The 14,196-nt window shown below is 42.2% G+C and overlaps 2 protein-coding genes across 2 annotated transcripts in view; one reads left to right on the top strand and one right to left on the bottom strand.

The window, feature by feature from the left end:
* The first annotated feature begins 170 nt into the window (after window positions 1–170).
* On the top strand, window positions 171–11,170 carry rflna (refilin A). Its single transcript, XM_023394040.2, has 4 exons — window positions 171–423; window positions 549–924; window positions 6,146–6,255; window positions 6,397–11,170. The coding sequence occupies exons 2-4, from the start codon at window positions 706–708 to the stop codon at window positions 6,728–6,730; spliced, it is 663 nt and encodes a 220-aa protein (XP_023249808.1). The 5' UTR covers window positions 171–423; window positions 549–705; the 3' UTR covers window positions 6,731–11,170.
* Window positions 11,032–14,196, bottom strand: part of ncor2 (nuclear receptor corepressor 2) — a 65,038-nt gene continuing 61,873 nt past the window's right edge. The window contains exon 46 of the mRNA XM_087170330.1: window positions 11,032–14,143. Coding sequence (XP_087026456.1) covers window positions 13,947–14,143 — 197 coding nt within the window. The 3' untranslated portion in view covers window positions 11,032–13,946. The remainder of the gene's footprint in view (window positions 14,144–14,196) is intronic.

The raw sequence follows: 14,196 nt of genomic DNA, 5'->3' as shown, positions 1-14,196 counted from the left end.
CTCAAGGGCATTTCAGCAGGGTTCCTGTCATAAACACCCTGTGCAGCAGGAGCTAGGAGGACGTGCTCGCCCCTGTCGGTTGTACGTGGAAGTGATCCAGATCATGGGGGCTGGACTGGATCCAGGTGCAAAAAAAAGCCTGCCAGGATCATTAAGAGGGAGCTCTCCACTGGAGAGCGCACACACATATACACACACTCACAAAGACACTCACACACAGTCAGAGCAGAGCAGAGGAGCTCTCATCCAGATCGGTGCCAGACGCACGGTCGACTTTTTGATTTTGCGCGAGTTTTACAAGGTTTTTGTTCATTTTTTTTTAATTAAGAGTAGTTAATATATAACTGCTGGGTCAAGTTTGTGACCTTTCACGCCTCTTTGGAATATCTTTCGGGATTAAAGGTGGATACTTCACAGGCGCAGGTACAGTAAAGTTTGAAGACAAATAAAGGCTGAGTTGATATCACTGTGGGGTTTTGTCCACAGTCGATGTCTGGGCAACGGTTAAATGCCATTTCCTGATTTTTCCCCCTCTTCTCTGCTTGCAGAAGTCGTCTTGAAAAAGTTCGACCAGGACTGTTTCTTTCCGACGCAGGAGCGCGCAGCAGCTCGGAGCGCTTCAAGACTTCAAAAAAAAAAAAATTTAAAAAAAAATAGTCAGTGCGACTTCGTCTGGGGTATTTTTTGAATTGAGCCGTCCCAGAAATGGTGGGGCACCTACACTTACAAGCGATGGATGATAGCCTTAAAGGAAAGAACCGGGAAGGGCTGCTCGACAGTCCGGATTCGGGATTGCCCCCAAGTCCCAGTCCGCCCTTCTGCTCCCTCTCTCCGGGTCTGATCGAGTCGCGCTCCAGCAGCTGCACGACGCCCGTCGAAAGCCATCATGGATATTATAAAAAGGAAAGCAGAGAAGGCAAACTGGTAAGGAACACATCGCTGAACTTCCTGTATGGTTTGAATTGAAATTAATTTAGTAAAATCAAACAGACTCGGGTCTGTTTTGTGTCCAGAATCATTTTGCTGTCAGTCAGATCATTGACACACTGAATTAAAGGATAAAAGGACGTAATGGCCAAATAATGAGGCTGCTGTGAGAGACACTGAAAATCTGAGAGCATTTTATTGTTTGGCCAGAACCAGATTTCACTCCGGTCCTACTCACCCAACATCTGGAAGCTCTCTCTCTCTCTCTCTCTCTCTCTCTCTCTCTCTCTCTCTCCCCGGAATTCTTTAGTTGCAAACCTCTGATGTTGCACTCATGCTGAAGATGCCACTGGCCCTCAGTAATACAGTAAAATGTCTTCTTTTTCACTCTGCTGCATCAGCTGGGCCCTGACTACATGGTGTCATAAGGGTCAGTGAGTTGATCAGACCCAGCTGGGTTTCCAAACTGGGATCCAGGGACTCCCAGGGGTCCTTGCCAGGATTCCAGGGGTTCCCAACAAGATGCCATAAAGTTTTATAACAGTTTTACTTCACTCAGTAGCATGAATCTGAGTGAAGGTGTGTAGAGTGCAAGGATGACCACTCTGATCAGGTCTCTTCCCCCTCACCTACAGGACAGTCAGGGGGTCTGTCAGTGGGGGATCGATATGAAAAAATCTGGATTATGCTTCTTCAACTAGGTCTTTCATATCTGATATCACAGGGCTGAGGAATTTATAGTCAGAGGGAACCTTTAAGATGATTAGTCAGGCTCTCAGCTCCATAAACCTTGAAATAAGCCACCAGGAGCAGCTCTGTGTCCTCTGTTGAAACCACTCTAATGAGCAGTACTTATTACCCAACCTTTTTGCTTGTGACCCTTTAAAGAGAAGCAGTGACCACTTAGAGACACAAGCACTTTCACGAATTCTCAGACTGATTCTTCTGAAAAGAGGCCTTCCTCTACAGTATTTCATAATAAAAAGCAACAATTTAAGCATTTGTGTACTAGAACTGTTTTCTCATTAATCATCTTGTGACCCCTGTAGTTTACGAACCCTTTGGGGGGTCCCAACACCCAAGTTGTGAACCACTGTATCAGATAGTTTCAGTCATAGTCGCTGTCAGTCATAGTCCTCTTATTTATGGGACCATCTGTATTTGTATTTCATATTTGTGACTCTGGTTCCTCTATCTGGACATTAACTTGAGTACTGAAGTCTGAAAGTCATGTGACAGCTAACTTTGGTCAATATTTCTTTAGCGTTTGTGTGACCTGTTGACCCTCTTGTATCCTTAATGTGTGAACATTAACGGCTCAAAAAGAAAAACTGGAAATTGAGTTAAGTATCAAACTAAAGTTGCAGAGAACCCTATAAAGTTTATTAATATCAGCCTCAAAATGAATGTAAATGAATGATAGCTTGAAGCTAAAAATACATCAACATCTGGAAGCCAGTGTCCTGCTTGATGTATTCATGTTCAGTTCACCATGTCTGTGGATGTGGTAGCAATACAAACAGTAAAAAACCGATCCTGTTCATTTGGTTCTGTTTATGTAGCCTCAGTATCCATCCGTGACCGGCCGCTGGCGACCTTATTGGCAACAATACTGTTCTCTATCAGCCTCAACCAGTTCCTGTTCAGATCTCACATGAACCAGCAAGCCCAGTCAACACGACTGTTGAAGTCCACAGGTTCACTCTTAAACTTTTCTTTTCAAGTTTTATTTCTTTAAAAGTATAAATAGCTCTCTGAATTACAAACGATGTACCTGTATAAGCAAAAATAGCACAAGTATACAGTAAATTTGCAACAATATGTGACACAATTGTACATTAAATGAACCAAATTGTCAGTGCACCCCAAGGCAAATATTAGTACTTGTTTAGCTTGGGACAGTCCAACGAAAATAACATGATTCTGCAGAATATATTCCATGGAAACTAAGATTTATGATAATTGATGCACTTTCTGCTCTTTTGAAGGACAAATACATTTTAATGACACGTCCTGCAGTCATTTGTGTGTCACACATAACAAGACTGATTTGATTGAAAATCATTTCCAGGGTCACTCCCAGTTTCAAAAGTCTTAAGAACATGCCTGCGCAGGTCGGGGTGGCTTTTAAAGTGTCTGAGGGAGGCTTCAGAAATGCAGCACTGCATCCTGGGAGTTGCTTGACATCGGTTTGCTGAGGCCTGAAACAGAAAAAGAGAGAGATCCTCTAATCCTCTGGAGGTTTAGATTAGTAAGGACTCCTGCTTTGTGGTTTCCCTTTTTACAGATCAGTCCTGATAGGGGCTGCTCCTGCTTGTGTTTCTAATCCCGTCTATGGGCTCATGTGTGTGGAAAAAAATCAAACCTTTCCATCAGAGAAAAAAGGTTTTTTGAGCGGTATGAGAACATGTCTGGTAGCAGGATGAGGGGAGGCATACGTGTGCTTGTTTTTTTCTCTTTCCAAATCTATTTTTGTGTTGTTTTTGTGTGCCACCTAAGAACAATCCTCAAGTTCTATTTTGAGGTGCAGGGGCTTGTTAGCGCGGCTGCAGGCCATTGCATAAGTGTTTGATGAGCTCTCACTTCTAAATTAAAAGTGGGTAAACATCCAGATGGCCTGTCTGTTTTCAGACTTGGTTCAAATTTATGCAGATGCAGGATAATTAATCTTACACTTGGATCTCTTAACATGTGAATAGATTTACAAGAGGGACTAAGTGCATGAAAAATAGTGTGGTTATGTAATCTTGAATATTTCAGAGCACGTCCAGTTCAAGCTGGTGGCTCAACTGTCGCTGGATTATCCAGGAGGACAGGCAGGAGACAGATCTCATGACCTTTTCTAAATCTGCCTCACTGTGTGATACCGATGCTCTCACATTAACGTCCTTGCAAACGCAGGATGTTAAAGTCGGGTGCTTCTCTTCACCAAACAGCCAGCATTCGGAAGATTGTGTTTGAGTTGGCGTTTTCTCTCCGCAGCTCTGCATTGTGCATTGTACATTGTGTGGGTTTCTCAGCTGCAGACTATTTTTCCTGGGCAGAAATGTGCTATCAGGGGGGTTCATGCCTTGTGTGCATACTGCGGGATCCGCTGCCTGAAGGTGACCTGCCTCCATTTACGAGTGTTTGCTTTGCAGAAGTTGCCAGAACGCAACCGTGGAGAAATACCTGGGATGCTCTCCGTGCCGGAGCAGCAGGGGACAATCGCATTCTCGCTCAGTGTTTCCAGGTCATGAAGTGCCAGCAGCAGAAAATCAACGGCCTGAATATGAACCTTTTTTTTTTTCTTTTTTTTTTTCAGTCTTGCATGGCAAAACTAACAGCTGTGCAAGTCCAGTCCCACCATCCAGAGAGTGTGTGGTGATGATTGTAGGCTGTAGGTAAGACGAGCTTCACACGGCGATCTGCTGTACCCTTGGCCTGTTCTTGCTCGTCCCCTGTAGCGGCATGTGCACTTCACAGCGGCCAAACCGCAGCATGTGACAGCCTCCCCTGTGTAATGTGAGAGGTGGCGGAGTTGTGGTCGGGGTGCCATTTGATTCAGATTGGACGGCGTTTGGAGAAAGAAAACATTCAGTCGCTACCTGAACGTCGCAGTGTACGATAGGATCTGTGTTTCTGATTGGTGCGGCTCTGTTTATCTCCTTACAGTTCTGGAGAGGTCAAAGGTCAATACACAAACACACCTGCATGGTTCAAACAGTTAGTTGACCCCCCCACTATACAAACACTGTTGTCACCAGCAGCCTATCTAAGGTAAACTTGTTGTATTGTACGCTGCTTGAAACTTAGATTACAAATGTATCCCATGAAAATTAATTGAGTAACATTCATATGATTCCTATAAGAACTTAAGCATGTGTTTGTGGTTCTCATTATTATTGTATTGGAGCTTCACCTATTGTTCACTCAATTATTCATACAGGAACATATTAGAGCTGAAACAATTAGTTGATTAATAAAATACTGAATGGAAAGAAAATGAATTTGCAATTTTTTTGAGAATTAATAATCGTTGTTGATTTTGAAGAAATAATAAACTACACATTTTTGATTTTTTTTAACTTTTGGTCAAATAAAGCAAGTAAATCTGAAGATTTCACTTTGGGCTTGAGGTTATTGTGATGGACATTTTTGTCTATTTTTTGACATTTAATGGACCAAACTATTAATCAATTGATAGAGAAAATAATCTGCATATTATGAACAACGTGATTATCTGCAGCCCTAGAACATATGATACAGTTAAACTACAGCCATGGAGGAAATCTGAAGTGTCCAAAAGTGTTTTATGCATCAGAAATCATCAGACTGTGCCTGTGTGTGTGTGTGTGTGTGTGTGTGTGTGTGTGTGTGTGTGTGTGTGTGTGTGTGTGTGGGCTGAACAGAGTCGAACAGCTCTGATGACTGGAGGATTTATGGAAGTGAGGATGGCCACGATCAGATGTGGTGGAGAGAGGCCATCACACACACTTGATCATTTGAACCCATAAAAATCTGAATTAACAAGAACCAAGAGGGAATGCGACAAGGGCATGACATGTGATTAGAGGTCGTTCAGTTAACTATGGCTGAAGTCCCCGTGAGACCTCTGACCTCCCTGTAGCAGAAACTGAATCCATGAGTATCACCTGGTTATCATTTTCAAACAGCATCATCTCCACTCAGCCTGACTACCAGCTGCTCCAGAGACGTACTTCTTGCAAGTGAATTCCCATTTCATTAACTACTGTCGGCCCTGACATCTGTGAGCCTATTTTCAGTCCACACACACACACACACACACACACACACACGCACGCACACACACACAACACACAGGCTGTGTCTGGGTCACATATCTCAAGTCGGCCTGAGCTGCAGTGAAAGCTGGTGAGAAAGAGACTTCCCACCAACACTTCATTTGGCTGGACCCACACAGTGCAATTATCGGAATTAAAATGGAAGTGTGGCCCTGACTGCTGCGCTCTTCTGTCTAATTGTTGTTGTAGTAATAGTCGTGCCATCGACGAGGCGAGTTCTCACGAGGGAGGATGGCGAGTCTGTGTTTTTAATTTGGCTCTGCTGAAACCCCCCCGACCATGCTGGGATTTTTTAATTTTTTTTTTTTTTACAGGACTACCTTGAATGGACACGTTGGCAGGCTGGTTACAAACAGTTCAGCAGGAGATTGATGTTTGTGTGAGATTGTGACTCTTGTGTGTCTCCTGCACAGCTGCCCTACCTGCTGCTCAACGCCACAGGAACAGACCCAAAGACTCGCATGTACCCCGTGTTCTTCGGAGAAAGCATCGAGGTCAACCCCAAACCAGAGCAGGAAATCAAGTAAGGGAACCCCCCGAGACACAGTAGCGGGTTTCAATATAGAGCTTTGTTCACTAATGTAGATCAATATTGTCTTTTCAACACTGCCACCTAGTGATCAGTTTTAAATGTGTTTCTAAAGAGTCATTTTCTCCTTTCCAGGTGCAACTCCGAGGTCAAGTATGACTCTGACAAGCATTACAGGGACCGAGTTTACTGCGCCCCCGTTCCCACGGCCACCTCCTTCAGCGAGACAGTGGTGGCGGTGCGGAACTGCACTTGGAGGAGCTACAAGTCCCAGGTGTACCTGGAGCCACGGCAGAGGCCCATCAGCTACCAGAGTACCACCATCATCTACCCGAAACACGCCAAGAACACTTACCGCACCACGCTCAACTACAACGCCACAGGCTCCCGCCGCTGGTTTGTCTCCACGGTGCAGCTGGAGTCGAGTGAGGATACTAGTCCCTGTATCATCTACACAGAGGACCTGTAGAGCCCGGACCGGGCCAGCCCGCACAGGGAGAGGGCGACCGGGTGGTTTTTTTTTGGTTTTTTTTCTTCTCTTTTTTTTGGAGGAAGAGGAACTTGGGAAGGCAAATATTGAAATGGAAATACTTCAAGTAATAGCTGGAGCAACTAAAAACCCTGCTCTGTTCATCTTTACTCGCCATGGAGGAAACTCTGGGAAACCCTTTAGTGACATTTCACCTGAGTGTATTTAGACTTTCTACTGATGCAGTCTTTAAAAAGGGAGGGTTGGTCCTCTGGCAGTCTAAAGCTGCACTTCAATGGTTAATGTCTTATTTAATACCAGAGCTGACAAATTGGTGGCCTTTGCTGTCCTTCAGGTTGGATCGTAACCTCAGTGGAGGTAACGATCAGATCGTAGATGTCTGTGTATGTAGAGAAAAGTCAGGATGACGTGTCGTGGGAGCTCGCGCAAACCCAGTAACACCAATGCAAAGCTTTCTAATATGGCTTTATTGCACTTGTTTTCTATATATCACAGTTCTCTGAGTGGGCTTAGCATCGCAGGGGGAGAATTTCAGTACTGCATTTGAAAAATTGGACCAAAGACAGTTTATCTCTTTGTAATAACTCCACACAATGAGGCAGAACGCTTTTGTTTTGTTAGAGTTAAGACTGAAGTCTAATCAAAACAAGGATCACAGCACGGTAACAAAAGAATATTTGAAAAGGGAGATATTTAAAGCCTCTGAAAACATGGTTTAAAATCTAAAAACAGCCTGTTAAACGCAATTTAATTTCAATACTTTAGTTTAAGATAATGTTTGGTCTCTAGGAGGTGCTGAGGGGCTGCAGAGCAACATTCAACAATTTAGATTGACAACACATACAGCCTTTGAGAACAGTGGCAATCGTTGCATAGTTTACTTTCTGTTTTACCTGCTTTTGCCAAAAAAAAAAATGTAAACAAGCAGAGGGAAGTGACACTTCTCTGTCACAACTCTTGGTACGGAACAAACTGTACTGATGCAGTGGCGCTCACCTGTCGGCTTCTCCAAGAGAGTCAAACACAAAAACAAGAAGTGTTTCCAGCTGCAGCCTGTCAGTATCTGGACGCTTCAAGTGCAATATACATATCACTGTTTCAGCTGCTGCACCAGCTACTCATAAATGCATCACTTAGAAAGTAACTAGTCATTAACTTCAAACCGGTGATTTGCTGAATCATATTGCACCATTGAAACGTAGCTGGTAAAGTCGCTGCAGCATCATAACTTTAATAATAATTTGCAAATGTGGGTCAAATGTTGGCAGGCTTAGCATTAGCTTTGTCCGTCGGTTCAGTTAGCTATGTAACAGTTGGCAGTTACTGGGCATACGTGTCTATTAACAACCAGTCCCTACATAAGAACTATGTGATGCAATTTACACATCACCTTTTGTGTATGTGTAAATCTCCACTAAGTGAGCACTTGCGTTATAACTAGGTGTGAGTTTACGAGTAGCTGACGCAGCCGGGCGTTTCAAGTTTTCACATGTCAACAAATTGTCAGTGAAGGTTGTTCAAAAGCATGAAACTCTTCTGCTATCACCAACATGTAAAAAGTCGAGCAGGGAAACCACATTAGATTTCCCTGTTGAAAATGTAAGATAGATTTTTATAGAGCGTTTTCATGACTTCTTTATGTGTCATATATATATATATATATATATATATATATATATATATATATTTAGATACTGAACACAGCAAATATTGAAACTTCAGACTTTACCTCAAATTTTCTTAGGTATCTGTTTTATTCATTGCAAATGTGTATTCCTGATTTTCAGTTGAGGTCTTGAGCTTGTGATCTTGTTTTATTTTGTAGTTTGAAATACCCTCCAGGTTATGTGTAGAGTGGAGAGGACGCGGAGGGCACGAAGATGAGGCGGTGCATCAGTACTGTGGGATAGGTACTGGGCTTTAATGAGGGAACAGTAAGTAGCAAGACAACAGGAGAAAAGTCAGATCTGCTCCTTCAAAAGAAAAAATATAGACGAGATGACTTTTTATACAGAACAGTGAAGTCCCTGGTAAGATGGTGGAGAGTTTTGCTATGTGTTGATGGTCTGTGAAATGTCAGAGACTGATGAGAGAAAGTCGGTGGGTGTAAAGTTAAACACGTTGGTGGTTTTCTGTGAGATACTTTTGTGTTTCCTAACACTTGATTTTGTTACTGTAATATATTTTCCTGTTGTATATGTGGCATCGAGGCACTTCATAATTCTCTTTATATTTTTGTACGTCAATCATTGTTCCTGTTCTGATCAAGGAAAATAATTTAAAAAGATGTATATCCTAAATGAATAAAAAAAAAAAAAAAAGAAGAAATTCCCAAACCCTAATTCTGTTGTTTTGAGTGCATTTGTTGCTTGATTTTGATCACAGGATGTTGTATTTCCCTTCTTACTACAGGTTTAATTTTGGCCCTCTGAAAGAAAGAGGAAGTTCTCCAGACACACAGTGGGACGGGTCACACAGTTAATATGGTGCAGCATCCTGTTGGAAACCCTGGGACAATAATAATAATATCCCTCGTAAAAAAAGAATCAAGGCATGTTCATTAAGCAGAATTTCAGAACAAAAACAAAATCAATCTATCAATCAGGCCGTAAGTATTTGGAGAGTTATATTTTTTTTATTGTTCTTCAGGCCCTCTGCCTCAGCGCATTCACTGCCTCACATTGAAATAAAATAATAGATACCACAGTGCCTCAGGATCTCCACAGCAGCTCACATCATGCAGTCTCCAGTGTTGGATAAGACTGATGTGAAACAGCAAACTGGACCTGACCACAGAGATATTTTGGTTCCTGGTGAAAGTCGGTATTTATGAAACAACTGACTGGATGAAATTGCTCTTTTCCAGATCATATGATACATTATGTTGAAGTTATAAAAGCTTCAACTTGATATATCAGTGCACAAAGTATTCTTTTAAAAATCCCTAATATGGTCAATAAAGGATTGAATATTAAGTCAGCAACTTTCTTATCCATAAATCAGGGGATGTAAAATTGTGCTCAGGGACGGACACGGTGGGGATCCATGAAAACTGTTTTCCTCCTTTGCAGAAAAGCCCCTGCAACATAAATAATGTTTTATCTGATGTCCTCAGAGATGGTTTACTTGCCCAAATTTGCTCTTCATGTCTCAGCAGTCTACATATATACTCCACAGCAAATACAGAACACAATTAAAATACCTGATCAGAAACTTAAAAGTACACTGTGGACTTTGTGGGCCACTTGTGGTGGAGCAACATTTTTATCAGCGGGTCCCAGTTGCACAAACAATGAACAATTCTAAATATTACAAAAAAAAAAAACACATCGGCACCTTGAAGTTTACATGAAAGTCTGGAGCAGGGCTATTCAGGTTTTTTACTCGAGTGAAAGCAGCAACATCACACTGTGACAATACTCAGTTAAATGTCATTAATTGAAAGTATTACTCAAGTGAAAGTACATAAACATAAGGAAAATGTGTTTTAAGTATGAAAAGCAAAGGTATTCTGGAAATTTCCCTCTTCCCTCTGTGAGAGTACTGTATGGTTTATAATATTATATGATCATACACTGATGCATTAATGTGTAAACTCATTTTAACAAATCTATATAGTAGAGGGTAGTGTAATCTATTACCATGCATTAGAATTTTTAGGATAATCATTTTTTATATGTAAATCTTAAACTGAAAAGTAACAAATAAGTTGTCAAAAATGTAGCAGTTATAACTGGAAGTAGCGTATTTTTCAAAGGTCTTTGTTACATGTTGTAAATGGAGGAGGGAAGACAAATTAAGAATCATATTTCACTCTTCACACGTCTAAGTAGGCCTACTTAATTTCATAACATGGTATCCTTGTAGGGCTCATGGGAGTTATGTAAGGAGGGGATCATAACGGAGACGCAGTGTGACCTTCATACGAGCTGAATGATAGCACAGCAGATCACAGGAGACCAGATCAGTAGCAGCTGAACAGCACCTTAGTTCAACAACCGCAGCGGACGACTCGGCTCATCATCATGATCAGCTTTACTACGACATTAACGTGGGTCAGGGCTGGATCTGATCTTATTTTGTTCAATTTATGCAAAATTAATAAATGCAGTGATTGAACATCTCTCCCTGAATTCTTTGGGTCAAACTTAGTCAATGTATAATTGTAAAAAGAAATATGCTTATACTGCCCCCTGGTGGTACTTCACCCTCATTACTTTGGGTCTGTCAAACAACCAACACAAACACATACCAATAAATGACGTGACTCTGAGACCATGAATGGCAATAAGCTTTTTATTTAAACATTAAGGCAGTGTCTTTTTTGTTTTTCATTTTTACACTGCTATCCACAAAGCTTGCTGGTGGGCATGTAGAATTTAACCATGTGAATATTTTTTTTTTTTTTTTTTTTTTTTTGCAATACCAACCTTGAAGCAAGCCACATAAATATTTACATCTCTTCAGTTTTATATACAATCCTTGCTATTATACAGTGGGTTATAATAAAAAAAAAAAAAATCATTATGCACAAAAATTGTTGAACAATGTACTGTTTATGTCAATCCCCCCACCCACCCTTGGACAGTCCAGGGAACACATCAAGATATCAACTTTGTCGTTTTCGGTTTGAATGATTATTTTTGATTTATAATGACACAGGTGTGTATTGAACACAGAAACTTTAAGGACAACAACAAAATGGATGCATGTTAAAACTGATTTCATTATATACTTTTAAAAACAACCTATTAGTCTGTCATCAGTTCAGGGAACAGCTGGATATGGCTTAGTCTGTTTACCGTCACATTCTTAAATTTCATCAGTGGATAAATGACAAACACGCAGAGAGACCGATGTACAGAGCCTGGCTGTATTTTTGCTTCGCCTGATGAAATTACAAACCCTCCATCAGTCTGGATAGGAAAAACAAACTCAGAGCTAAAACATGGCTGAGATGATCCTCTGCAGGTAAGTAGAATGATGGAGGGAGAGGAGGTAGTCCTATAACAGTCATCATGTTTGTGTTGTGACAATCCCCCGTGACAAAACTAGAGATAGAGGTGAGTCTTCCTGAAACTACTAAATAAGCTCACTGCCATCGCTTCATAGTGTTCAGTCAGGGGACAGAAACCGTCGCTGGTTTCCACAAAGTCACAAGGGGAAACATTTCACATCATTTACAGAAAGGGCGACCTTTAAAAAAAATACTGCAAGTAAAATGTTAAAACATGTCAACTAATGTTACAAAAAAAACTACCAGAATGCTTTCGAATGCCTTTCCCCTCGACTTCCTCTGACCCGTACGAACACAGGATGTGCAATGAAGTACACTTGAAGTATGTCATGGGTCTCATAGAGTGGAGAAAACATCTGATGCAGGCCCAGGTAAGCTGTCCTGTGATACAGCATTGTCGTGTTTAGATGATAAATCTAATGAGTGAAACAGTTAAAAGCTAAGGCTGTGATGGGTTTGGAAGAAGTAATAATAAATGCAACACACAAAAAAAACAAAAAATTAAAAAAAGGACGTTCCATTTGCTTTTTTGATTTCAGATTTCCCTGCATGGACAGTATAAACCCTGGCATGGGGGGGCTAAAAGAAAAATTGTGCGTCACTTGGTAACTTCAGTACTGTATATGTAAAATAAATGGCACTTAACACTAGGAATATCTCATAACTGTACAAAATCTGCCTGGATGAGGAGTTGAGTCTCAGGTCCACCACTAAGCAGTAAAAGGTCAGAGGTCAGACCGTCACAACAGCTCCTAGACGGGATTCTAGCGGGCCGGCTGAAGCTGCCGCCGCCATGGACCAAGAGGTCATAGAAAGATGGCTTTATTTTTTAAATTTTTTGTCACCTCTTCAATGCGAGCAAACTCCAAGTGATGCTGAGGAATTTGCCTTTAAGCAGCTTTAAGGTCGGTCCGCACCTGCTCGAAGCGGCTGATTCGTCGTTCACTGAAATGTGATTGTCGCTTTGAGTGTGGGAGCGCTAAAGAATATCGGTGGCAAGACCAAAATAAACAGGTAGGTGTTAAAGGATACCTCCACAGTGGGATTTCTATGCTGTTCTTGAGTCCATTTTTTTTTTTTTACCTCCCCCAGGAAACACAGATTCTTAAAAATGCCATTGTGAACAGACTGACAACTAAGTGCTTAATATCCAAAAAACGGTTTCAACAAACACAGACATGGTTAATATAAAAACAGTGAGAAAGTGTCACTTGTCTCAGTGCCGCCCATCTGGCAAAGCATCTCTCCCCACGTGGATGCCTGATGTCAGCCGGCCTTCGCCGCTCTCCTGACCCTCCCAAATATATGATGACATCAGCGATGAACAGCATGTTTACCCTGTAAACCAATGATATGACCCTCCCACATAACAATCTCTGCCCCCCGCCCCCAGAAAAGATACATCATTGCAGATAAGAGACAACAAATGACACCATCAAAAGTTCACCATCAAAATGTACTAAAAGTCTCAGCTCACGTTCCAAACACAGGACTGGACTGAATTCAAAGGAGAAAAAGAAAGAACCAAAACAAGAAAAACAGGATGTTGATCCTCCTCCCGTCCTCTCACAAGTGTTCTTGTAGTGGTAGCAGTGCACAGGTCGCCTGCACCTGGAGTTCACCATGAAGAAACGTGAGGGGGGTCTTCGCTGTGTGGGCTGCTGCTTTCAGGTCAGATCTGCAGTGAAAATCTGTCTCTAGAACAGCCGTCATCGGGCTCCTGACCAGACCAACGACACGACCTCTGAGTCCCTTCCACACAAGTGTCAGCACATTAGAGCGGTACACCCAAAAGGTGCAGGTCCATGTGTCTATATTGATAAGGCCAGTGAGGAAAAGTAGTAAAGTTCAAATAAAAAAAACGAAAAGAAAAACAAAGTGATTTGTCCTTTAGAGTAGTCCTGGAGTGAATGCATAACACCTAAGCGCAAACAAACACACGGAGCAGCAGTGTTCCAGCTCGTCGGTGCTTGGTGTCTCAGGTGTGTGAAAAGGTGACACGATCCTTGCTTGAGGACTGATGGAGGAAAATGCAGAGTGGAATGGTGTGGGTAGGTTTGCAGGTGCCTCAGCAGGTGTGTGTATATGTGTGTGTGTGTGAGTGTGTGTTTGCGTGGCTGCAGCAGCACAGAGGTGGTTGACTGTTAGCGGGGTCCTGTTGTACGATGGTGTTTCCGGTCACTCGCTGTCAGACAGGGTCTCGTACTGAGACATGAGCAGAGGCTTGGGCTCCTCCTCCCAGGAGCGGCCCTGTCCAGGTCCTGACCCTGGGCCCTGGCCCCCCGGCTGGCCGGAGGAGGGAGAGGGAGCGGATACAGTCCCGCTGGGGAAACGCATTATCAACGGGTTACACGGGAAGGGAGTTGGAGCTGAACCTGCAAAAAAAAAAAGGAGAGAGACAGAATTGGTGATATGTTTAAAGCATTTT

This window comes from Seriola lalandi, unplaced genomic scaffold (assembly GCF_002814215.2).
Source record: "Seriola lalandi dorsalis isolate HSWRI2012SDOR001 ecotype SW California unplaced genomic scaffold, Sedor1 jcf7180002054945, whole genome shotgun sequence".
Taxonomy (NCBI): Eukaryota; Metazoa; Chordata; class Actinopteri; order Carangiformes; family Carangidae; genus Seriola; species Seriola lalandi.
This window is presented reverse-complemented; position numbering and strand designations above follow the sequence as displayed.

Excerpts from the sequence above, each read along its gene's own strand:
- rflna (XM_023394040.2), top strand. The coding sequence starts at position 706 with ATGGTGGGGCACCTACACTTACAAGCGATGGATGATAGCCTTAAAGGA. Across the intron at positions 925-6,145 it reads AAAGCAGAGAAGGCAAACTG|CTGCCCTACCTGCTGCTCAA; the intron begins GTAAGGAACACA and ends TCTCCTGCACAG. Across the intron at positions 6,256-6,396 it reads AAACCAGAGCAGGAAATCAA|GTGCAACTCCGAGGTCAAGT; the intron begins GTAAGGGAACCC and ends TCTCCTTTCCAG.